Source organism: Miscanthus floridulus, chromosome 13 (assembly GCF_019320115.1).
Source record: "Miscanthus floridulus cultivar M001 chromosome 13, ASM1932011v1, whole genome shotgun sequence".
Taxonomy (NCBI): domain Eukaryota; kingdom Viridiplantae; phylum Streptophyta; class Magnoliopsida; order Poales; family Poaceae; genus Miscanthus; species Miscanthus floridulus.
In genome coordinates, this window is record NC_089592.1 from 67,856,633 (window position 1) to 67,883,348 (window position 26,716).

The 26,716-nt window shown below is 45.6% G+C and overlaps 1 protein-coding gene across 1 annotated transcript; it reads left to right on the top strand.

Annotated features, from left to right (window-relative positions):
• Positions 1–17,871: 17,871 nt before the first annotated feature.
• On the top strand, positions 17,872–23,961 carry LOC136501661 (probable potassium transporter 4). The gene is given in 6 exon segments (XM_066497176.1): positions 17,872–18,003; positions 21,399–21,624; positions 21,710–22,012; positions 22,115–22,566; positions 22,568–22,627; positions 22,629–23,961. Coding segments are annotated over 6 exon segments (2,118 nt in total). The 5' UTR covers positions 17,872–17,949; the 3' UTR covers positions 23,652–23,961.
• Positions 23,962–26,716: the final 2,755 nt, after the last annotated feature.

The window sequence follows — 26,716 nt, forward strand, 5'->3', positions numbered from 1 at the left end:
TCAGAGGAGTAAGGATCAATCTCTCTAGCTTCACCAGTCTTCTTCCAACTCATAGAATAATCAATGACCTTATGATTGTCACTATTTTGGGGAGGATTGAGGTTGAACACATCAGTGTTATCTCTCATGTAGCTGCTATCAAACTCTGAAATGTGCAGAGGAGAATCAGGCCACACACGAATGGTCATTCCCATCATCTGAATTCTTTCTTCTTCAGCAAGGTCTTCATCAAGATTTCTGTCACTGGGAATATAGGTTGCCTGTCCCCTGCCTCTCTTGACCTTTTGCTTAGTTGTCATCAACTTTCTTTTTGCTCGGTCCATCTATGCAATTAAATGAGACTTGATAAGAAACTGTAAAAGATAATGAGTTAGAGACAGCTACAAGCAGGTTTTAACAAGAAAAAGAATTTTGAAAATGACACAGGAAGCTTTGCTGGATTTGGAATCAGCATGGTAGGGCGACACTGCCGCCCTCAGTTGCTTCACTAGTTCATTTTCACCTTTCTTGTTCTGGCTAAATCCTACTTCCAACTAGTGTCTATCCATCATCACAATTTCATAATCACAGTCTAAATGAAAAATATATGAAACCCTAGCCATGGATTTGAAAGATTGAATATGAAAAACTTTAGAAACAATTTTGATAAATGAATCCAATCCATTCTGAACTTCATTGATTTTATGAGATTGAGTATAGCAGTTAGAATCTGCTAGAGGTGCCATTAATGGTCCCATGGGCGGCATTGCCGCTCTCCCCAAAATCATCCAACCAGTGAAATTCAAAATCAATCCGATTCAACCATCAAAAACCTTTCTAAACCCTTCATACTCCCCCTAGAAACAGGAATCCATGACTAAAAGCTTCACATTGCATAGATCAAATGGGGTTAGGGTTTCACCTTGCTTCCAAAACATTGGAGTGGAGGGAGAAGAGGAGAAAGGGCTCGGCCAGGAGCTTCCTGCAGGGACCAGCGATGAGGAGACTCGGTCGGCTGCAGGGGCGGCACTGCTGGGGTGGCAGGCCACAAGGAACGGCGGCGGCACGTGCTTGAGAGAGAAGAAGAGAGGAGCACTGGGCGTCAGCGTCAGCTAGGAGAGAGAAGGGAAGAGCTGAGTCGAGGGCCTAGAGAAAGAAATAGATAGAAGAACATGGGCCCCGCAACCCAGCCAAAATTGGCAGAAAACGGCCCTAGTTTTCAGAGAGCGGACACTGCCGGCCATTAAGAGCGGCACTGCCGCCCTACCAATTTTGCAGGGATTACTGCTAAAACTCTATAACCTTCTTTACCTCAGATATGGGTATATATTATCTAAATATCATGACCAGTAAGCAATCAACAATACAGACAATGGTCGTGACACTTAGTTGGCCTTTTGAAATGGTTTTGAAACACAATATAGTATCCTTTTAAATCATTTTCCTATGTCGCTAGGTTGTCAAACAGAGGTGTGCCATATTTCAAACCACGTTACGAGAATCAAATATATTTAGCTCACTACGCAAAGCACAAAACCTTGACTCATCGAGAGGCTTAGTGAAGATATCGGCTAGTTGTTTTTCGGTGCTCACATGACGAATTTCGATATCTCCTTTGATTTCGTGGTCTCTCAAGAAGTGCTGTCGGATGTCTATATGTTTGGTTCTTGAGTGGCTTACGGGATTATTTGCAAGCTTTATGGCACTTTCATTGTCATACAAGAGTGGGATTTTGGTGAATTGACATCCGAAATCATGAAGGGTTTGCCTCATCCAAAGTAGTTGAGCACAACATGCACCGGCTGCAACATACTCAGCCTCGGCGATGGAAAGGGCTACACAATTTTGCTTCTTTGAACTCCAAGACACTAGGGACCGTCCAAGGAATTGACATGTCCCCGAAGTGCTTTTTCTATCTACCTTGCAACTAGGCATAATCGGAATCCGAATAGCCAAGTAGATTGAACTTGGAGCCCTTGGGATACCACAAGCCAAGGTTAGGAGTGTGTACTAAATATCTCAAGATTCTTTTAACAGCCACTAAGTGACACTCTTTTGGGTTAGCTTGAAATCTAGCACACATGCACACACTAAGCATTATGTCTAGCCTAGATGCACATAAGTAAAGTAGAGAGCCGATCATGGATCGATATACCTTGATGTCCATGGCTTTCCCTTCTTTATTTAGATCAAGATGTCCATTGGTTGGCATGGGAGTTTTGATAGGCTTGGCATTCACCATGTCAAACTTTTTAAGCATATCATGGGTGTACTTGGTTTGGCTAATGAATGTCCCTTCCTTCATTTGCTTAATTTGAAATCCAAGGAAGAACTTCAGCTCACCCATCATGGACATCTCAAATCTCGTAGTCATGATCCTACTAAACTCATCACAATACATATGGTTAGTACTACCAAATATTATGTCATCAACATATATTTGGCACACAAATATATCATTTCCAACTTTGTGAGTAAAGAGTGTAGGGTCAGCTTTACCTATTTCAAAGCCTTGTTTGAGCAAGAATTCCTTAAGGCATTCATACCATGCTCTTGGTGCTTGCTTAAGCCCATAGAGCGCCTTTTGGAGTTTATAGACATGATTGGGGAACTTGGGATCTTCAAATCCTGGTGGCTGCTCCACATATACCAACTCTTGTATTGGGCCATTGAGGAATGCACTCTTGACATCCATTTGGTATAGCTTGAAGTCATGATGGGCAGCAAAGGCTAGAAGCATTCGAATCGCTTCAAGTCTTGCCACCGGTGCATATGTTTCTTCGAAGTCCAAGCCCTCTACTTGAGTGAAGCCTTGGGCCACCAATCTTGCCTTGTTCCTTGTCACCACGCCATTTTCATCTTGCTTGTTGCGGAAGACCCACTTGGTACCAATGACATTGGTATTGGACCTTTCCACCAAGTTCAACACTTGATTTCTCTCGAAGTTGTTGAGCTCTTCTTGCATGGCCATGACCTAGTCTGGATCTCCAAGTGCTTGTTCTACCTTGAGAGGTTCCAAAGAGGAAACAAATGAGTAATATTGACAAAAAATTACTAAATATGAACGAGTTGTTATCCCCTTTTGAATGCTCCCAAGGATGTTGTCAACGGGGTGATCCTGTTGTATAGTGTGACGTAGCCTTGGATGCTCAACACCTCCTTGTTCTTCCTCTGAACTTTTAGCTTCTTCTTGTTCAAAGATAGGCTCTAGGTTGAGCCCTTGAAGTGGTGGAGTAGGAGTTGAAGGAGCTGCTGCTGAGGTGGATGGGGCGGCACTACCGCCCTCAGGAGTGGCACTACCGCCCTGCTGATTTTCAGCAGGTGAGTGCTACCCTTGTCGATGGAGTACGTCAGCAGGAAATTTAGTGCAGCAACATCCTGTGGATCCTCATCATCAGTGGCTCGATCTTCTTGTGGCCTAATGTCGCCTATAGCCATTTGCTTGATTGCTTCACATGGTGGATCCTCCTTTCCTACAACACTTGAATCAACTTGTTCCACTTGAGAGCCATTAGATTCATCAAATGTCACATCTACCGTGACTTCAACTCTACCCATGGTTTTGTTGAAGATATGATAGGCATGCTCATTTGATCCATAACCAAGAAGAATGCCTTCATCAACTTTAGGTGTGAATTTAGAGGTTTTGGGTCTTTTGTTAAGTATAAAGCACTTGCACCAAAACACTCTAAAGTATGACACATTTGGTTTGTTACCGGTTAGAAGCTCATATGAAGTCTTCTTGAGTTTCTTGTGTAAGTAGAGGCGGTTGATGGCATGGCAAGCGGTGTTGACGGCGTCACTCCAAAAGAGGTCTGACGTCTTGTACTCATCTAGCATTATCCTTGCCACATCAAGAAGTGTACGGTTCTTCCTGCTCTACTACACCATTTTGTTGAGGGGTGTAAGGAGTTGAAAACTCATGCTTGATGCCCTCATCATCAAGAAACTCTTTAACTAGAGTGTTCTTGAATTCAGTCCCATTGTCACTTCTTATCTTCTTGATAGGAAGACCGAACTCCCTTTGTGCCTTTCTCACAAATATCTTGAATTTCTCTTGCACCTAGGACTTATCATAAACAAAGAACACCCAAGTGAAATGGGAATAATCATCAACAATAACTAGACCATATTTGTTACCCCCGATGCTTAGGTAGGTGACTGGTCCAAAGAGATCCATGTGAATCAACTCCAACGGTTGTGTGGTGGTCATGATGCTCTTTGGTGGGTGAGGTACACCTACTTGCTTTCCGGCTTGGCAAGCACTACAAATCCTGTCTTTCTCAAATTGAATATTGGTTAGTCCAAGGATGTGGTTGTCTTTTAGGAGTTTGGCCAAGTTCCTCATCCCAACATGAGCTAGTCAGCGATGCCATAGCCAACCCATGCTAAATTTTGCTACTAAACAGGTTTCAAGCTTAGCTTTACTTTTGCTGAAATCAACTAGGTAAAGCTTATTCTTGAGGTGACCCGTAAAGACAATAGAGGAATCCTCCCTCTTAGAGACTTCCACACCCTTATCCGTGAAGAGACAATTATAGCCCATCTCACATAATTGAGAGATGGACAACAGATTGTACTTCAAGGAATCAACATGTAAGACATTTGTAATTGAATGGTCAAGTGTAATAGCTACTTTACCAAGTCTAATCACACCCCCTTTTGAATTGTCACCAAATATAATATTCTTATCTAATTTGTAGTTAGGGGAGTATGATGAGAACATACTCCTTTCTCCGGTCATATGATTTGTACAGCCACTGTCAAGCATCCCAACTTGACCCATCAGAGGAGTATGCCTGCAACATAAGTTTAGTTCCTAGTTTTAGGTCCCCAAATATTCTTGGGGCCTTGCATGTTAGTCATAAGAACTTTAGGAACTCAAATGAAAGTATTATGATGAATATTTCGAACCATTGCCAACAAACTTGGCAAACACTTCCCCCTTGCTGTTGTGCTGCAAAACAAAGTTAGAATTCAAACATTGTTGAGGTGCTTTTGCCTTTGGTTGATAAGCATATCTATTTGGAGTGACCCAGATAGATTTCTTTGGTTTCTAGGACAACCTGCTCAAGATGAGACACCTTCTTCTTGGGCTTTACATGAGCAGAGGAGAAGGAGGTGGTATTCCTTTTTTGTGGGGGAAGGCACTACCGCCCTTCACAGCGGCACTATCGCCCATAGGCTGCGGTGCTGCTCTGGGCTAGCCTTGTGCCACCATCTATGCAGACCTATCTGTACCTTCCTACCCTTTGCTCACGAACTGAACACACTCATATCCATTGATTACCTTTCTCCCATTGGTTTTACCTCCATGAGTGTGCCCAAGCCCATCTTTGATGCGTGGATTTCTTCCACCTTTGTATTGTGGCCTCTTTGGTTTTTCAACTTTGCCACCAGTAGGTTTCTTGCCTTCCATGCACCTTTTTCCTAACATAGCATTGGGCCTAGCAATCTCCTTTTTCATAACCTCCAAGTTTGCAAGGTTAGTGGAATAAACATTTAAGTCAAGATTATAGCATTTTCCACATCCTTGGCTAGTGGAGGGAATAGAAGTGTCATTTGTGTTAGAGGGGAGTGGGGTGCTCTTGCATAGAAGATTATATTGCTTCTCAAGTTTGTTGTGCTTTTCAACTAAGACACAATACTTGTCATTGAGTGCAATATTTGCCTTCTTTGTGAGGGCATGTTCTCTTTGTTCTTCGACCAAGGCCTTGTTCAAAGAGTTCACCTCACTTCTCTCTAACTCAAAAGCTTCCTTGCAGCCAATATACATCTTTTCGGTTTCCTCAAGATATTCATCTCTATCGGCTAGCTCGGCTTTGACACTTTTTAATTCCTCCATTAGATTTATGATGAAGAGCTTGGTCTTAGGATCCAACTTTTTAGTCAATTTAGCATATTTCTCAACATCACTAGTATCATCATCACTAGAATCACTAAGTTCACTACTAGAGATGTCACTAGGAGGTGGAGGAGATTTGGTTCTTTGTTTTACCTTCTCACCCTTTGCCATAAGACAAACGTGAGTGGAGTGGTGGTCATCATCATCGGACATGTTGTTGAAGAGCCTTGGTGTAGAGAATGACTTTTGAATGGCCACGGTTGCAACCTTCACATCCTCATCACTTGACTCCTTAGTTGAGTCCCACTCATGCCCAATATGTGCCTCTCCTAGTTGCTTGTATCTCTTTTTGTGTTCATGCTTGTCTTCATTGTTGTCCCTCTTGTATTTGTTTTCTTTCTTGTCATAGGGACACTTAGCAATGAAGTGCTCCGTGCTGCCACAATTGTAGCAAGTTCTCTTCTTCTTGTTTGGGAACCTTCTTTGCACTATTTTATACCCATTCTTTTTCAGCCATTTGTGATAGCTCTTCATGAACAAAGCCATGTCATCAATCTTCATGTAATCAGCCCCATCATCTTCATCTTCACTTGAGGATCTTGGATCATCATTTTGTGGAGTTGGCTTGATTTCCTTGGGTTGACTTGTTGATGCTTGCTTGCTGCCCTTTGCCTTGTTGGAGGTGCCTTGATTGCTTGATTTATTGGCCTTGAGAGCTACTTCCTTGATTTTCATGCCTTCTAGCTTGGCTTGCAACTCACCAAGTCTTCTCCTCTCATTGGCTTCTTCTCTTTGCATGTCAAATGTCAACAATCTTCCAAGCACATCATTAGGTGTGAAGTGCTCAAACTTCTTCTTATCTCTAATCAAGGTAACTACGATCTCATTTCTTGGTGAGTAGGCTTCCAACATAACCTTCACCACTTTGTGATCATCAAGCTCATCACATCCATAGCCTCTAATCTTGCCCACCAAGGTCATCAATCTATCAAACATCTCTTGTGGCCCTCTCTCATCAACAATCACGAACCTATTGAGCTTAGCCATCAACAAATCAATCTTTGCTTTCCTCACTTTATCAACACCTTCATGTGCTAGATGCAAAGTGTCCCTAAATCTGTTTTGCAACATTGACATTCATCACTCGGTTGTACTCATTTCCATCCAAGGCACTAAGAAGAATGCTTGTGGCTTGGCCATTGAGATGGACAGCAGCTAACTCTTCATTTGTTGGCACTTCAGGATCTTCCGGTGGCTGTAATCCATTCACCACAATCTCCCACAGACTGGGGTGAAGACCTACAAGATAGGCACTCATCAAGTGCTTCCACTTGGCAAAGTTTGTCCCATAAAAATGAGGCAAATTGCCCGCAGGTACATTGATAAAGGACCTTTTGTTATGGTTAGACAAATAAGAATAATTAAAGGATACGGCGGCATATTTATTCTTGTTGTTGATGCTAGCCCTTCTTCTTGCTATCCTCCTTCTTGTCCTTGCTCTTCACCTTCTTGCTATCTTTTGAAGCATGGTATGACACATCATCATCTCCATCATCCGAGCTACTAGAAAGCTCACTAGATAATGCATCATACTCATTCTTCTCTTTCTCTTGAGCTCTTGCCGCCCTTCTCTTGGCTCTTGCCTCTCTTGCGATTCTTCTAGCCTCTTTTGCTGCGATTTTGGCGGCTTTTCTTTCTTTTCTTGCCTTTCTTCTTTCGGCATCGGTGGTCTTGGCTTCTTTGATGGTGGCATCACTTGCTGTTGACATGGATAGCTCGCTGCTGCTGCTGACATCCTCGACATGCACACCACTTGCGTCCGCATCGCGAACGGTCCTCGAACCTCCTCCTTCTTCTATACTTCACGCGGTGAAGCGTATATGAAGCAACCTCGCTCTGATACCACCTGTAGGATCTATAAGAAGATAAAGGAGGCCTAGAGGGGGGGTGAATAGGCCTATAAAAATTCAACTCAAAATTCTGTTAGAACAGAGGGCGGCATTGCCGGCCTTTCAGGGCGGCACTACCGCTCTACGAATATAAATCTAACACAGCTGAGATTTTACAGAGATGAACCTGGACCCCACTAGCTGCTTAATCCTACAATAGAAAGACAAGATCTAGTTTGAAGACTGAATACCACAGAAACTCCACACAAGAGTGGATCAAGCAACTAAACCCTAACAACAACTAGCAATGAGCTAAAACAGCAAGTAAACAAGATGAAACACGCGAGACACAAGATTTATCCCGTGGTTCAGCTCACCACAAAGGTTTGCCTAAGTCCATGTTGTTGAGGAAGCCACAAAAGGCTTGGGCTTGCCACAAAGGCTTGCCTTACCCTCGTTCTCAAATCAAGAGAGCGAACTCTTGAGGTGAGAGGTGATTTCTTAGCTTTTGAATGAGGTTACAAACCTCCCAAGGCTGCCACATGAGTTAGCAAGCGCAAGGGCGACTCCTAGCCGGCTAGGAGCAAGCTCCAAGAGTAACAAACCCTAGAACCATCGGCCAAACATGAACCAAATGCTCTTAGACTTTGAGAATCAGTGGATCTTCTCTCCAATCGAGTTTTACTGCCTTTTCTCTCAAGTTTTGATGGTTGGAATCAAGGATTTGCTTGAGGGATGGAGGAGCAACAGTGGAAGAGAGAAGGTGAGCTTTGGTTCTATCCTATTTCGAGCAGAATGACTCAGTGAAGAAGATGACTGTTGTGGGCCAGGCCTGAAGGGTATAAATACCCCTCAAGCCCAACGGTCAGTTAAGGGCGGCACTACCGCTCTTAATAGGGTGGCACTGTCACCCTAGCCAAAACAGGTAAGATGATATGAAATTTGGCTGGCTATTTTGACTAGGTGAGAGGATGTAAATCTATGAAATTGAGCATCTGGTTCAACAGTTGACCAACTGTCCTAAAATCCCTCTTAATAGTATGGATTTCCCTAAACTCAATTTCAAAATATAAAAGAATTTAAACCTCCTTTGAGCTAGGTCTAGCCACCTTTTGTAATTAGGACACCTGCAACCTGTACATCATCCTCATTTTTCGATTCCCTGCTTATCATCTCGATAAGTCTCATTAGTCCTCTAATTTGGTGGTCATCAATGCCAAAACCCACAATAGGGCTTGATTGCACTTACACAAACGACGAGGTTTCAAAGAAAAATAAGTGAGCAATTCAAGCCTATTTAATACTTGCATTGCTTTCCTGCAGCCATTGGGTCTCATTTTCTTTGGTGGATTTCTGGAAAAGTTCCAGTGTTTTGTCGTCCTAGATCACAAAGCGCTTTGATTACTTGGACCCATAGGCTGAGGTGGCTCAGATCGACAGGTTTCGCTAGAGTGTGGCTCTGACACTTCCTTGGTGCTTTCCTCTTCCTAGATGCCTCGGGCAACACCATCAGCTGGATCTTCCTTGACATACTACACCAGCCGTGGGAGAACATAGCGGCGTACAGCTAGGGCAGCGTAGTCCTGGCATGGACATATCGATAGTTATGAGTTGCCTACCATCGCACCTTAGGGTATGCGAACCTTGGGGGTTGCTCCTACCTACTTTAGGTTTGGTGTTGTGCTCCTACCTACTCCAGGTTTGGTGTTGGGAACGATGGTCCGTTGGGAGGCCCCTTAATACTAGTTTACCGGTAAGTACTTCAGTTCACTATATTCTTCGAGGCAGTTACATATGAAAAGTGTTAGTCATTTCAAATTAGTTTACAAAAAGTGTTAAAAATAAAAAAATTCCCTCCTAGGACCCTGTTGTAAGGTCGAGATGGCGACTAGAGGAGGGTGAATAGTCATTTCTAAAACTTAATCGCACCGGCTAACCGAAACAAGTGCGGAATTAAAACTATCGGTATAGCCAAGACTACACCCCTCTATCTATGTTCTCTAGCACCTCGCTAAGATCCTAATTAAGCAACAAAGGTGCCGGGCTAGCTAGAGCTCACCTTAACCAATTCTAGGAGCAAGGTCACGCAAACATATGCCACTAGTACTTCAAGTAATGAGAGAGCTCCTACACATGCTAGTAAGCAAAAGCACAAAGCCAACTAAGCTCACTAGCAATGCTCAATAACAAGGCAACCAATGTCAAATTAGAGAGCGCAAATACTTAGCTACACAAACTAAGCAATGTGACTAACAAGGTTACACAAACTAAATTAGCCACGCAAGGGAGCTACTTTTATGCTACACAAGCAAGAAGGTAACTAGTGAGCTATACAAGCTAACTAATTACAAGAGCAACTACACAAACACAATGTATATAAAAGTAATCACAAGCTTGTGTAAAGGGATTGCAAACCAACAGGAAGAACAAGGTTGACACTGGTGATTTTCTCCTGAGGTTCACGTCCTTGCCAACACGCTACGTCCCTGTTGTGTCGACCTGCTCACTTGGTCGTTCAGGTGGCTAATTGGCATCACCTGCCAAGCCCGCACGTCATGCACCACAAGAACCTACCTTGAAAGTGAGGGTAGCTCAATGACACGCTTTACTAGAGTTGCTCTTCGTGGCTCCCTGCGGGGCGAGCACAATGCCCCTCACAAAGCTCATCTCCGGAACACCGCACAAGCTTCTTGCAGGCTTCGACGGAGACCACCACCAAGCCATCTAGGAGGTGGCAACCTCCAAGAGTAACAAGCACCACCGACTTGCAACTCGATCACCTAGTACCACTCGATGTAACCTCATGATGCAATGGCACTAGAATCGCTCACTCACACAATCGGATGATCACTATCAAGCATATGTGAGATGGAGGGCTCCTAAGCACTCACAAGCATGGACACAAAGTCCCCCAAGGTGCTTAGCTCAGGCCATGGCCGAGACCACCTTCTATTTATAGCCCTATGGGCTAAACTAGCCGTTACCCCTTCACTGGGCAAATTTTGGGATGACCGAACGCTCCGGTCAGATCGATCGGACGCACCCTGCCAACGTCCGGTCGCTCTACGTTGGCCACATGTCGCTCTACGTTCAACTAGAGCTGCCCAATCTCAACGGCTAAGTTGCGACCGGACACTACACAGTGAATGACCGAATGCTACTGCACCTGAGTCTAGTCATTTCCACAGAGCTCTTGAAGCATCTGTTTTGCGACTGGACGTGTCCGGTCCACCATGACCAGACATAGACCAGCGTTCAATCAGTTCTGTGCCCGTGCGCCTAACTCTAGTGCCACCTATGTCACCATACGTTAGCACTGACCGGACACAAACCCTAAGCGTCCGGTCACTCTTCACGCCAGCGTCCGATCACTAGACCGAGACCGCGCGCTCACTGCTGCCACTGACCAGACGCAGGACCCCAGCGTCTGATCACCATGTGACCAGCGTTTGGTCCACTCTGTGAGACCCTGTCTTTTCTATATAGGGCGCCAGTGGCATCGTCGGATTGTCCGCACTCTACGGGCAGGACACTCCACTGGTGGAGTTTTGAACCCTTGCCTCCGTTCCTTCATCGAGTTGATCCACATCAACTCCAACTTCTTCTCCTTTGCAAATGTGCCAACACCACCAAGTGTACACCATCCATGTGTATGTGTGTTAGCATTTTCACAATCATTTTCAAAGGATTAGCCACTCAACTTGCCATGCCACTCAATCCTAGCGATGATGCAAAGTTAGATCACTCGAGTGGCACTATATGACCGATATGCAAACAAGTTTGCCCCTCTTGATAGTATGGCTCTCTATCCTAAACCCGGTCATAAACTTCTCTACACACCTATGATCGATGAAATAAAATGCCCTAGGTTATACCTTTGCCTTGCGCATTCCATTCCATCTCCTCTAATGTCGATGCAACACATGCACCAACACAATCAACAATGATATAATCCACTTCATATCATCACAGTGATCATATTGGTTCATTGATCTTGACTTCACTTGCTTTTCACCATTGCCTTCAGTCCATCGGCGCCAAGTCTTGCTTAAGCTTCACCGCCACGCGGTCCATCGCTCCAAAGCCTCCAACTTGCCCTTCACGCTTGCAACCGGTCCATCAAGCCAAGTCATGTCTTGATCTTTTCCACCTTGATCACATGATTCAATGTCATGTCTCATTTGCAATGAGCTCCTTCATCATCACATGTGTGAGCTTTGCAACATCTCCAAGCCATTTTTACCTTCATGGCATAGGTTGCTCACACACATGTACCTGTGGACTAATCACATGTGTATCTCACAAAAATACAATTAGTCCAACTAGGTTGTCACTCAATTACCAAAATCACACAAGGACCTTTCATCTATTGACCCGCCTTCGCTTCGCCATGACCCAGAATCATGATTGATCGAGTCTGATCGCACAACGGAGGCGCAGCGACCGGCTTTGCCAGGCTACGAGCGATGTCCAAGTAGCTGACAGGGTGGTCATCATCAGACTCCTCGCCGTCGGCATCCTGCCCACCTGGCATTGCTTCGTACGCCCTCCCATGGAGCCGCCTGGGTAGAATGGAGCCAGCATCCGGAGAGAGGGTGGGTGAGATGGGGGTGCCGACAGCTGGAGGTAGCTTCCCGGCCACAGAGCGGAGACGTGGGTGGCGGCGGCGGCCACTATTACATAAAGGATTTGCAGCAACATTCTCTTTTTTCTAGGGGTGGCTCTATATTGAGCCACCCCTACAAAATGGTGCCTAAATGAGCTGCCCCTACAAATCCATTTGTAGGGACTGCTGGTATTATCAGCTACCCCTACAAATAGCCCGATTTGTAGGGGCGGCTCTATATTGAGCCGCCTCCTATAAATAGATGTCGAATAGTAAAAATTAAGCACTAAAATTTGAAATTTTTCAAACGACTTCCGATAGAGAAATGACTAAAATAAAAATTGTAGATCTCGAAAAGTTGTAAAACTTTGTTGTTTACAACATTTTCATTTGAAATCATTTACTACTTCAAATGCTGTTGAAAATTTAATTTTTAAACTATTGAAGAACTCTGATTTCTCTTTTTAATCTCTGGCTAAAACTTTTAACTAGTCTTTCTTCCTCGTACTAACTTCAAATATGATGATTTTTTCCTAAAATTTTGTAAAATCATGCTCTATCAATTTATTATGTTCTTACAACTATTATTTTTGTCATCTCTTCATATGACTTTATTTTATCAATTCAAAATTTGAATTTCAAAAAATGGTAACTTCAAATAATATTTTGAAGTAGTAAATGATTTCAGCTGAAGAAGTCGTGAACATAAAAGTTGTACAACTCATCAAAAATCTACAACTTTTATTTTAGTTATTTCTTCATCCGACAAAGTGATAGTAACATTGTTCACAAAATTTACGTATCTCTCTTATAGTTTTTGAAACCATTTGAGAGAGATGTAAAATTTATGAACAATATTATTACCACTTTGTCGGATGAACAAATGGCCAAAATAAAAGTTATAGATCTTGATGATTTCTACAACTTTGTTGTTGTTGACTTTTATTTACTCTTTGAAAATATTATTTCAAGTTGTCATTTTTTAAAATTAAATTTTGAATTGTTCAAACAAAGTCACATGAAAAGATTACCAAAATGAAAGTTGTAGATCTCAAAATGTTATAAAACTTTGTAGTTGACAACTTTTTCATTTGAGATCATTTTAGTCAAGAAAAACTATGTTTGAATTTCTTAAATTTATTAAATTTTCAAACGACCTCAGATGGAGAAACAACCAAAATAAAAATTGTAGATCTAAAAAAGTTATAAAACTTCGTGGTTGACAACATTTTCATTTGAAATTATTTTGTCAATTAAAACTATGTTTGAATTTCTCAAATTTAAAATTTGAATTTTTCAAACGACCTCAGATGGAGAAACAACCAAAATAAAAGTTGTAGTTCTCAAAAAGTTATAAAACTTTGTAGTTGACAACATTTTGATTTGAAATCGTCTTGTCAAGGAAAACTACGTTTTAATTTCTCAAATTTAAAATTAAAATTTTGTAAACAACTTCGGATGGAGAAACTACCAAAATAAAAGTTGTACATCTCGAAAAATTATACAACTTTATAGTTGACAGCTTTTTCATTTGCATCCATTTAGGGCCTCAAACAATCAATTTAAACTTGGTTTAGGATAATACATGGGGAAAGAAAATCAATTATAAACACAAGTTAGTGTGGGGTGTAGTGGTACAGAGAGGTACGAGCAAGAGCGAGGTCACAGGTTCAAATAATAGCGGCCGGGAAGCGCGTGATTTTTGCGCAATAAATACCGAGGGGGCCTCCCTAGATTAAAAAAATAATTTCTTGCTATTTTTTCGTATCTTTTAGGCCTGGAAGTCGCGATATGTAGCAACGGGGGCTGTAGGGGCGGCTGCCAAAACCGCCCCCTAGAAACCATCTGGAGCCGCCCCTACAAATTAGTCCTATAGTAGCGAGTGGTCGTGCATTGCGCTCCTCAACACCGCATCCCACGCGAGGTGAGCCAGGGGTGTCCGGTGGTGGCGCATTGGCTTGCGGCTGACATGACTGCGTCTTCGGAGGTGAACTCACTTCCCCAGTCCCTCGCAGGACCGGAGCGGCCTGCCGCGCTAGGTTGACCTCTGCAAAGGAGCCGCCTTTCCCGCCCATTGGGCTTCCCGTGACTTCCGGTGACCTAGCCCCCATCGCAGATAGTTCTGGGCAACCGACACGGACTAGGAAGAGGTCGAGGGGGTTAGAGCCCCTGGAGCAGCTGGAGGAGGCTGCGTCCTACAGTCACGACGGAGCATGTAGCGACGTTCCAGCGGCGGGCCGGTTGTCCGTCGTCGCCACAGCAGCCTCTCTCGGGCGGCTGCCCATGGACCCAATAGCGCAGGACCCGAGAGGGGTGGCCACAACGTCTCCCGTGGTGGCGGCGGAGTCACTCCGAGGCGGCAAGAGTGGTGCACGGTCGGCGAGGGCATCCTATAGGGTGCGCGGAAGGGGAGGCCCCCCGTGCTGGGCCGCCGTGGTGGTGTTGGCGTCCGTCCCCGACGTCGGAGGTGGTGGTGGCGCGCCTGGCGACAGGGAACCCCCGGGCGACTGGGCGACGCCGGCAGAGGAACACAATTTGGGCGGCGTCGGCGGCCTAGCCGCGCGTGCGCCCCCAGACACGGGTGAGGAGGGGAGGCGGGGGGAAGGAGGCGCTGGCACCCCAGGGGTGGCCGACGTGGGTGGGGACGGCGGCGGTGCGGCTGCACGCACGCACGCATGGGGAGGGGAGGAGACAACTGATCTAGGTTGGGCGTGGTGGATCTGGGGAGGGGAGGCGAGGTGGAGGCGAAGGCGGAGGCGAAGGCGGCGTTGGGGAGGGGGCTAGGGTTGGGGAGCATTTCGTTGCTTCAAGTGACACCGTCTCTAATATGACATATTGACTAATGTTTTTTTATTAAAACATACCATTCTAAAAAAATAAAAATTATATATGAAGAAACTATTTTCCATAATGAATATAATAACATTAGTGGTACATGTTGAATGTGCATAACTTTTCAAATTATAATGGTCCAAATTTAAAAAGTTCCACCTGATATAATCCTAACACTGCCTATATTTTGAATCAGAGGTAGTACTAGGAAATAAGCAGTGGCGGATTTAATTAGCATGAACCTTAATTAGGGGGCTGAGTTTGCTCCTTCTCCAACACCTCTTTTTTTTCTTCTCCGTCCATTTCATCTTCCTCCTGCTGCCTTTTTTTTTTGAAAAAGATGGTATGAGCTTTTTTTCCCTGAGGACATACAAGATGGCCCGAATCAAATAATCACCTTGGAAGAAAATTTTCTTCCAAGGAGATAAGGTGAAGATGTGATTGCGGGGTTGTGTTGTCGGCTCCATGCATGAGAGATTGTCCCGTTCGGCTTACCCCATATTCGACGTGTTCGACTTCTTTTTTCAGTCGGAATAGTATTTTTCTCTCACAACAATTCAGCCAGAACAGTATTTTTCAGCCAGTTTCAACCAAAATTCTGCCAGCCGAACGGGGCATTGTGTACATGCTTTGCTCGGTCGCTCCATCACTATATTAGTTTGTTTTTTCATCAAGAAACTTATGTACGGTCTCTCGTGCAAGACTTTTAATTATATTTACAAGAACATAATACTCGGATTGATAAATAAATGCTCGTGCATATGTTAAATAAAAGTATATGGAGAAATCGTAGAAACACAAAAAGTAAAGATCAAGCTTAAGTGTAGCAACCATGGAGTCGTTTTGTTACTACCTGAACTATTTTTTTTTCCACAACCGTATCTAAGCATGTTTTTTATTTAGAAAGGTAGCAGGAACAAAGAACAAGCAACGATAACACTTTTTCCCTCCCTTCGTTCTAAATTGTAAGTTGTTTTGTGTTTTCAGGTACATGGGTTTTACCACACACCTACATATACTGCATCATATCTAGATAGATAGTAGAAATCTGTATTGAGAAGAAAACAACTAGAACGATGTATAATTTTGAAACGGAGAGAGTATTACACGCTGACCCGGAACAGAACCTGAATAAACTTCATGTGCGATTATGCCCTGCTGCCTTTGGTAGCACCAGCGTGACGAAGGCACATTGCACCATTGCAGAGCAGGTCCAGATGCTCCGGTGCCAAGATCCTAGGTCCAGCTTGCCGGACGAATAACATGATGAGATTTGTATCACTCACCTTAAGAAAACGTGCGGCACGATCCATGGCTCACCATACTCGCTCGTAGCGGATAAAATGTCCCGAATATTTTGCTCCCGCTGGCCGGCACCGGCAAGGAGCTAATTAAATCCATGAAACTAATGTTGCTAGTCAAACAACCGTTCAGTAATTACCATGACGATCTTCAGAATTGACCATTAAAAGAAGAATTATGCCTGACTATAGTTCTTCAGAATTGACCATGCGCTTTCATCATCTTGTTTTTTTTTCTTTCTTTCTCCTTTCGATGTTTTCGCCCCAGAGGGCGGGTCTATGAGGCGCTCGATCAGATGGCACAGACGACGGAGATCAATGCGAACGCATCATCTTTTCAGGTTGTGTTTAGTTCGTGAAGTTTGGGAATTTGGCTACTGTAGTACTTTCGTTTTTATTTGACAATTATTGTTCAATTCATGAACTAATTAGGCTCAAAACGTTCGTCTCGCAATTTTCAACCAAACTGTGCAATTAGTTTTTTTTCGTCTACATTTAATGCTCCATACACGTATTGCAAGATTCAATAGTGATGGCTATTGTAGCACTTTTTAGGAAAGTTTTTAGGAACTAAACGAGCACTCAGTACAAGATGGATGCTTACTTAACGCAGACGAGACGACACCAGGCGAGAATTTGGTCTCGAACGCCATGTGCACTGCGTGCTCCGCTTGCGCTCAGTTCAGTTGCAGCGATTGCCGACGGTCAGGTCAGTTTTTTGGCAGCATAGAACAGATGCAAAGTCGTCTCCAACATCACGGCAGTGTTGCATGACTGAGGGCTTGCCATCGTTGGTACTATCCAACAAGCTAGGAGTAGTCACAGTCACCAGTTGCCAGTTGGTTTCCATTCAAAAGAACTATACTAGTCAGGCCGCGTTTAGTTCCGACAGGATTAGGCGCCGGCTGAATTTAGTAGCACTATAGCTACACTGTAGCGTTTTGTTTTTATTTGGTAATAATTATTCAATCGTTGATTAATTAGGTTTAAAACGTTCGTCTCGCAAAGTACAACCAAACTGTGCAATTAATTTTTGATTTCGTCAACATTTAGTACTCCATGCATGTACCACAAATTTGATGTGACGGAGAATCTTCTTTTTCATAGTACCAAAGTTTGGATTTTGGATCAACTAAACATGGCCTCACTCTCACAGTGACACACAGTCTCACTCCGTTGCTCACAGAATTCGAATCTAGGCAGGCCTCACTCCGATCCTGAAACCAACGTATCAGATTCGCTGCAGTCCAGGTGAACGACTGGGAGGAAGAGGACAATAATTCAGACGAATCCACATCCACGCACGTTGAGCACATACATCAACGGAACGGAGCTGTTAGTGTCTGCCCGGGCCCTTGCTACCGCTATAAATAAGGCGCCTCGCTGCTCTGCCAGTAATAATATAATGAGCTAGCTAGCTTAGCTTTGCCCCTCCGAATATTGCCTCTCAATCTCAAGTCTCTGGGTGGGCAACCTCCTGCTGCTGATCTCCCTCCCATGGCTACTGCTGCTGCCTCCATGGACGTGGAAGCCGGACAAGGGGGAAACGATGTAAGTGTCAACCATTCTGCTGCTGGGCAGTCCCTTTCCATGTTACATTGTTACTGTAATTGTTTAGTGAGTCAGTCTCAACATCGTCCCGGGTAGCTCCCTTCCCTGGTTGATCGATCGTTCCATTGCTAAGCTTCTTAAGAATCAGTGAATCACCTATATTTGATTCCAGAAAAAAGAAGAAGGAAATTTTAATGAGATGACGTGTGTTCTCAGCGAATGAAAACACACACACTGCTCTTGCAGAAAAATCACTCATCTGAAGATCAGTCCGTACTAACGGCAACTACGACTAGCGTACCTTGACCAAGTATCCCAACTATTTCCTGCCAAATTTCCTCGTTTCGACACGAACCCTTAACTGTGTGATATGGCTTGCTGCATAATACAAAAATACAATGTTCAGTTGCCTGCGGTAATCTTCTAGTAGGGGACAAAAACCAAAAGCAATCTGGTTATACTTGCCGCACTATTCTGCCGCTGGCCAGCCAACCAACGCGCCTACACGTGCTAGCAATTTAAGATAAGAGAATAAATCTAAATCTAAATCTAAATCTATATCTATATCTATATCTATATCTATATCTATATCTATATCTATATCTATATCTGTATTTGTATCTATATCTATATCTATATCTATATCTATATTTATATATATATTGTTCATAAATTTAGAGGGGACAACTAATTAAATTAAATTTATATACTATATAATATTTATCTAGATGTGAGAATCAATATGCCCATCCCTCTGTGTGTAATAGTTGGAAATAGATATATTTGGAGCCGACTATCTTATGAAAATTGATATGTTCATCGTTTCCTACCCCAATTCCATCCGCGGTCATTTCCGCAATTTGAACGCGGTGAACACTTTCCATACACACGACCGACGACGTTAGGCACTAATCACATGGTGGGCCCTACTAGACAAGTGGACGGAGCATCCGACATCTTCTCTCAACGTCCCCTCCCTATTATCTATTGTAAATCTAATTTAGCGATATTTCATCCGCGAGTGGTTTTCTCACTTTTTTCCCTTGTTTCATTTTATTCCTTCTTTCTTTTTCTCATTTCTCATTTCTTGTTTTCTTGTTTTCCTTTTCTTCTTTTTTCTTTGCTTTTTCATGTATACATATTAATCTAACCATTTACTTATCTTTAGACTAAGAAAGTTGTGATGATAAGTTGTCTCATCAAAAGTTATGCACATAAGTTATGAGTATAACTTTATAATTTTTTAAAAAAGGAAAGTTGTCAAAATAATTTTTTTCTAAAAAAGGAAAGTAAAAAAGTTATGATGAGAAGTTGTAGCCATTTCCAAAAATGAAAAGATATGAACATATTTTTTCTAAAAAAAGAAAAGTTAAGAAGTCATGATGAGAAGTTATCACTAGTAGAGAAACGACTTTTGATCCACTTCGAAATTTGGCTTTAGTCCTGGTATTTTTCGTGCCCGGGACTAGAGAAACCTTTAGTCCCGGTTGGTAGCTCCATCCGGGACTAAAGGTCCCTGCCCAACGGCTACTATGCGGCAGGCTTTTGCTGTAAGGGACATTTAGCTCCGGTTGGATCTATCAATCCGGGATTAAACGGTTAACATTTACTCCTGGTTGGTCTCTCCAACCGGGAGTAAAAGTCTACTCCCGGCTGGAGGCTCTGTCCGGAACTAGAAAGGGATCTTTAGTCCCGGTTGCTATCTCCAACCGGGACTAATGATCCCCTCCTATATACCCCTTCTTCCTCCCCGAGCCCGAGCCACTTCGAGCTCAGTGTTCTTGCTTCATCGCCGGCCTCTCTTCTTCCTCATCGCCGGTAATCACAAGATTTCTTCGATTCCTCCATCGATTCTTCGGTTCTAAAGGTTACCAACTTTATACTCTCATGTTTCATCAGTAGTATATCTCATTTTGTGGACTAGATATATGTGGTTTTTATGGTGGATTTTTTTTATTTGTAAGCCATTTAAGCTCAAAATCACTTTAAAGTTTGCATATTTGGATGAAAGAAGGTTAAAGTAGTTATTCAAAACTAGTATTCAGCTTTTATTTCTAGCATGCATAGCACACTTCATGGTTTAGAGATATAGAGAATTTTAGAGTTTTTTTAATTTTATTTGTTTGTAAAATGAGAAATTTATATTATATTAAAAATGAGTATAGAGAGTAGATGACAACTGCTTCTGGGTCCTCGGCCTCTCATCGGGTTCTAAAGCGACTGAGGCCAGGACCTCCCTCTCATTGCATGCGGTAAGTGTGAGGAGAAGATTGTGATGGAGTAAGAAAGGGTAACGTAAAAGTTGTCACGTAAAAGTTATCCACATAAGTTATCTATATAACTTTAAAACTTTCTAAAAAAAGAAAAGTTGTGGAAACATTTTTTTAAGAGGTAAGTCGTGGGGAAATGTGGGATTGACCGCTGGTTTTAAATGCAGCTATCGTTCGGACCGTCTGAAAAGGGAAAGAAGGTGGGAATTAGTTTTCCAAGAAAGGAAAGTGGTGGGCCTTGTCGGACTGTTCGCTCGATTTCAATCGTTCGCACATTAGTTGGAATGGTTTCCTACATGCATATACACTTTGAGTTTGTTTTTGTAATAGTCGACCGAATTGATTTATCAAAACAATGTCTTCTAAATGCTAAACAATTAATGCAACATTTAAACGGTGCTCAGATTGGCTACATATAATCTCGTTTAGAGCAAGTATAATAAGGGGTTGTTGGTGGGCTGTATGCTGAGGTGGAGAAGAGAAGGGAGGAGAGAGAAGACAAGCGGACTGTAAGCTTACAACCAGCTTATGCATAAGAACCAAGAAATGTTATGAGACAGACAAATGGGTTATAAGCCGGCTAACTATTATACGAGTGGGTTGTTAGATTGGCTGTAAGTTTTTATACAGCCGACAGCCGGGTGTATTATTAGCCTTGCTCTTAAGCGAGCATTGTGAAAAATGTCCAAGTACTTTGTGTTATATTCATTTCGTAATGGCAGAGGTGGACAATTCTGATGCAGTTTAGGAGCTACTAGGGTTATTATTGATGATTGTATAGATGAGTAATTTAGATGCAAATTTATAAATTACTTCAAGTTATCATTCATAATAGAATAGACGAATAATTTATATGTAGATTTAGGGGGGTTTACAGATGTAGGTGATTTAGCAAAATATATCAAGTGTCTATTATTATCAACACTGATTGTGTCTACAAAATTGATGGTTTTGGCTTTTCTTTTTTCTTTTTTTGAAAATTTCTATGAATTTTTTTTATAGTACGTCTCAGGGGGGGGGGGGGGTCCACGACTCGATCTACATCTGTTTGCGTATACACCGGGTTGCAAGGGGTTTGTACCGGTGTAGTGAACTCACGCCAACATTCTTCTCTTCTTCTATAAGCCGAAGAAGGGATTCTACCAAGATCTGCTCCTTGCCTACAAGACTCTGGGCGTCGTATTCGGTGGCCTTGTCACCTCCCCTCTCTACGTCTACCCATCCATGAACCTGACAAACCCAACCGAAGAGGATTACCTGGGAATCTACAGCATCATGTTCTGGACCCTGACACTGATCGGCGTCGTCAAGTACATCTGCATCGCCCTCAACGCCGACGACCACGGCGAAGGTGATGGACACGGCCATCCCAAACCAAATCCGATGAAAAACCAGCCATTTCTGACTGTGACCAGGGTGTTTCTGTTTCGCTGCAGGCGGCACATTTGCCATGTACTCCCTGCTGTGCCAGCACGCCAACATCGGCGTCCTCCCGTCCAAGAAGATATACACCGAGGAGGAGGAGCAGGGCCCGCAGGTCCCGGCTCGGCCCGTCGTGACCAGGAGGCCCAGCAAGCTGAGAAGGTTCATCGAGCGGAGCATTACGGCGCGAAGGTTGCTGCTGCTCACGGCGATCCTGGGCATGTGCATGCTCATCGGAGACGGCATCCTCACGCCGGCCATCTCAGTCCTGTCAGCTATTGACGGACTAAGAGGGCCTTTCCCGTCTGTCAGCAAACGTACGTGATCGGCCTATGGATTTGATTCAGGGAATGGGATCGAGGATCAATTGAGCTGATCAATCATGTATGGCCATGGCCTGTGGCGTTTTGTTTTTGCAGCGACTGTCGAGGCTCTATCGGCGGGGATCCTGATCGGTCTGTTCCTGCTGCAAAAGTACGGGACGTCCAAGGTGAGCTTCATGTTCTCGCCGATCATGGCGGCGTGGACGTTCACCACCCCGATCATCGGCGTCTACAGCATCTGGCGCTACTATCCGGGCATCTTCAAGGCCATGTCGCCGCACTACATCGTGCACTTCTTCGTGACCAACCAGAAGCGGGGCTGGCAGCTGCTCGGCGGCACCGTGCTGTGCATCACGGGCGCCGAGGCCATGTTCGCCGACCTCGGGCACTTCAGCAAGCGGTCCATCCAGATCGCGTTCCTCTCCAGCATCTACCCGTCGCTGGTGCTCACGTACGCCGGGCAGACGGCGTACCTGATCAACCACGTGGACGACTTTGGCGACGGGTTCTACAAGTTCGTGCCGCTCCCCGTGTACTGGCCCATGTTCAGTCATCGCGACGCTGGCGGCGATCGTGGCGAGCCAGTCGCTCATCTCCGCCACCTTCTCCTGTGGTCAAGCAATCGGTGGCGCTGGACTACTTCCCGCGCGTCCGGGTGGTGCACACCTCCGGGAACAAGGAAGGGGAGGTCTACTCCCCGGAGACCAACTACCTGCTGATGCTGCTGTGCGTGGGCGCCATCGTCGGCTTCGGCGACGGCAAGGACATCGGCAACGCGTTCGGCGTGGTGGTCATCCTCGTCATGCTAATCACCACCGTCCTGCTCACGCTGGTGATGCTCATCATCTGGGGCACGCACGTGCTGCTGGTGGCGCTCTACTTCGTGCCCTTCCTCATCCTGGAGGGCACCTACGCGAGTGCGGTGTGCACCAAGATCATGAAGGGCGGCTGGCTGCCCTTCGCCATCTCGCTCGTGCTGGCGCTCGTCATGTTCACCTGGTACTACGGCCGGCAGCGGAAGGCGGAGTACGAGATGGCCAACAAGGTGACCCTGGAGCGGCTGGGAGAGCTGCTGGCCGGGCCCGACGTGCGCCGCATCCCGGGTCTCTGCTTCTTCTACAGCAACATGCAGCAGTGGCGATGGCTCACCCCGGTGCTGGCGCACTACATCAAGAACATGCGGTCGCTGCACAGGGTCACCGTCTTCGTCACGCTCCGCTACCTGCTGGTGGCCAAGGTGGACGCCAAGAGCCGCATGGCGGTCCGGCGGTTCGGTCCCCGCGGGGTGTACGGCTGCACGATCCACTACGGGTACGCCGACCCGCTGGACGAGGAGGAGGAGGACCTCGCGGGGCAGGTGGTGCGGGCGGTGCGCGAGCACATCGAGCGGGAGGCGGCGTCCTCCGCGGCGGAGGTCGAGGAGGAGGCGGCGCAGCTGGAGGAGGCGCGCGCGGCCGGGGTGGTGCACGTCAGGGGCAAGACGAGGTTCCACGTGGGCAGGGACACGGGCTTCTTCGACCGCGTGCTGCTCGGCTTCTACGAGTTCCTGCACACCACCTGCCGCTCCGCACTGCCGGCGCTCGGGATCCCGCTGCAGCAGCGCGTCGAGATCGGCATGCTCTACAAGGCCTGACGCCAGCCATGCACCTGCGGCTGTTGCTGTTGCAGACTTGCAGGTGTGGGTGGCTTAAGAGTGAAGTTGCTTGATCTAGCAAGTGAATCTATGTGTCAAGGATGGAATAAGGTCTCTGGTGTGGATGATAAACTTCTGCTTTGTACCACCATATCATGCCACTGTGATATACTAATACTAGTTCCTAATATCCTGCACTTCAAATCTTCTGTATGCTGTGGTTTTTAAATATATTACTCCTTCGTTTATAGGTCTTGTTTTTTCTACGTACACAACTTTTATGAGTGTAACACCCTCGGTTTACACTGTACATTTTTTGCTAAAACACTGCATGAGCATCATACTTATGTGTAAATGGGTGTAATATAGAGTATAAATCAATTTCTGTGGCTCGAAACGTTCTTCGGAAACGCGAAACGAATGTTATATTTTATGTCGCATTCTATCGCTTAGAGTTCTAGATGAATTTTTATTGAACGAAAATGCTATAGAACGCATACCCGGCACTTTAATAAAGTTTGTAGTACAAACTTCGTAGGTGGCGATGAAATACTTGCGGTCGTGAACGGGATTCGCTAGATAGCTTACTCAATAGCTTGGAAACCGAAGTTGACGCGAATCCGAACAAAAACTTGTCATTTTCTTAAGTCGGAAAGTGTGTCGACGAAGCTAAGTTTGGGGATTTTTATAGGGGAATCGGGTTAAGTAGTGGCATGGTCTTAGGGTTTGTTTTAATAGTTCGATATACCATCGAGAGCGTAAAATAGTCGGTTTAGTAACTGAAGCCTTCAGGTGGGTTTTTGGGATGCTTTAAAAAGCGTGCAAGGCACATTCCTGAGCGGGTGCTCTGTCTGGCCACGGTCACCAGGCTGCGGTTCGGCAAGGCGCGGCGGCTGGCTCGCCCAGGCGCGCACCTGCCCCACCGCTGCTGCGCCCTGACGCGCACCCCGCACCACCACTGCCGCGCTCGTGCAAGCACCGCACACGCACACGCACACGCACGCGCACAGCCGCGCGGACCCGCACTGCCGTTGCTGCGCACTGGCCGTTCAGCCACCACCGCTGTCGCCGCGGGTCCACTGCTCTGGCTAGCCCGCTGTAGCCGCTTCGCCATGTCGCTGACCCCGCGCGTCGAGCCACTACGCTGCTGTTGGCCGCGTCCGTTTGCGCAAAGTCACCGTGTGCGCTCTGCCACGCCGTCGCGTCCGCCTGTGCCCTGCCGCCTCGCGCTCGCTTGTGCGGTGCCATGAGAGCGTGGAACATTTGGCCCTACCCGTACGTCGCCTTGCCCGCCTACCTTGCCATCGCATCCGCGCTCGTTGTGGCGCTGCGCTGCTGCCTCCCCTGACCGGCGCCATGCCACTGCGGCGCGCAGAGCCGAGCGCCGTCGTTGGCTTGCGGTTTATGGCCATGCGGCCTACCATCCTGAGTGCGTTGGCTGTTTCTTACTCGCCCTGCAGCCGTACGTGATTGTACAGCAAATTGACAGCCAGGTCCCGCCACGACAGCGACGAGTCATGCCATGTCTGTCTCCCTTGTTCTTCTTGCGCCGTGGTCAGCGTACCCGCTCCTCTAAATTCGCCATAGTGGAGCCATCTCAGTTCAATCAACCCCATCCGCAACTCCATGTAGCCAGCCAAACCGCCCGACCACCCTTGCAGCGAGCCTCGCCGTGCCGTGCCGTGCTCCAATTTGGAGTTGTCGTTCCGCCGGGTCATTAGACCATGTCGGTCTGCGTCGAAGGCAAGCACCCTATCCAGTGTAGCTCGTGTCAATTCCTTGCACCGCTAGCTTCGCCTCCACTTGCTAATCACCCATGCACACCTTTGCCAAATCACTACCGCCGTCTAGCCTCCCCTGACGTAGCCTTGCCACCACCGTGCGCCACCGCACCGTCCGTGCGCATGCGGCCAGCTCGGCTCGGTCCATCTTCAGTCAATCCACCACGTCTGGTAGGTTTGGGGTGAGTTGCTGATGCCCACCCTTGAGCTAGTTCACGTTGTATATGCCTTGGCTCATGGGAACGCGACCGCCGTTGCAGGGAGGAGTCCGTCGTCGTGGAGGAAGCTCGGGACAACATCTCCGTTCACCGTGTCGCCGCCCATCACTTCGGGTTTACGCCTAGGTGAGCATCGGCTCGTATTTGGGGGCGGGGAGGCACCAGTCTGGCTGGCGTAACCGCCCTGTGCCAGCGCCGCCGCGCCGGTGCCGAGGGTGTCGCCGTTGTGAAGATAGCTTATTCCGAGGGTTTATCTACGAAATAGCCGACTATAGGAATAGTGTCGTGGGTCTCAGTGTGATTCACCGTTAGGTCAGGGCCGTTTTCGCAAAACAGCCGGGGCGCGCGGGCCTCCCCGTTGTGGGCTGTCGTCGCCCGGCTGGGCCGCTCCCCATGTGTGCCGTGCCATGCGGTGCACGCGCGTGCGCGTTGCGTCGAATTGGGCGAGAGCCGCTCGCATTGGGCCACGTGGTAGAATTGAGTTTTTGATTTTTCCAGTAAGGTTTAAATGCTTATTCAATTTAGTTGTGAACTGAACTTTGATAATTTGTAGTAAATCTTATAGCTGTCCAAAAATAGTGAAACAAAATTTGTTAGGTTCACAAAAATACTATCTATCTGTTGGTGTAGTTAGTTTACAGTTAGCTATGATAATGATAGGTTCATAAATTCAATTTAGAAAGCTTAGTATTATTTAGCCTAATTATTGTAGGAATTTTTATGGCAAATTGATGATAGCTTTGTCCATGAAAATTTTACAATAGGTTCGTTAGATTATTATGTACTCACTGTAATTTTTGTAGCCCTAGAGTAGATTGATAAATAGAGTAGCTAGTACCCCTTGTTTTATTATATATAGAGTAAATCGGTATTAAGAGTAAGAATACCTTTAGTTACTAAGATAATATATGACATGCTTCATACTTGCTAGTGTTAACAGTAGGTAACTTAGCACCTTAGTTGGTAGAACTCGCTTAGTAGCCTGATAGATGTATTTTATTTTAAGGACTGCTGTTGTCGTATTAGTAAGTGTTGCATCATCATTTTATGCATATAGATCACGAGT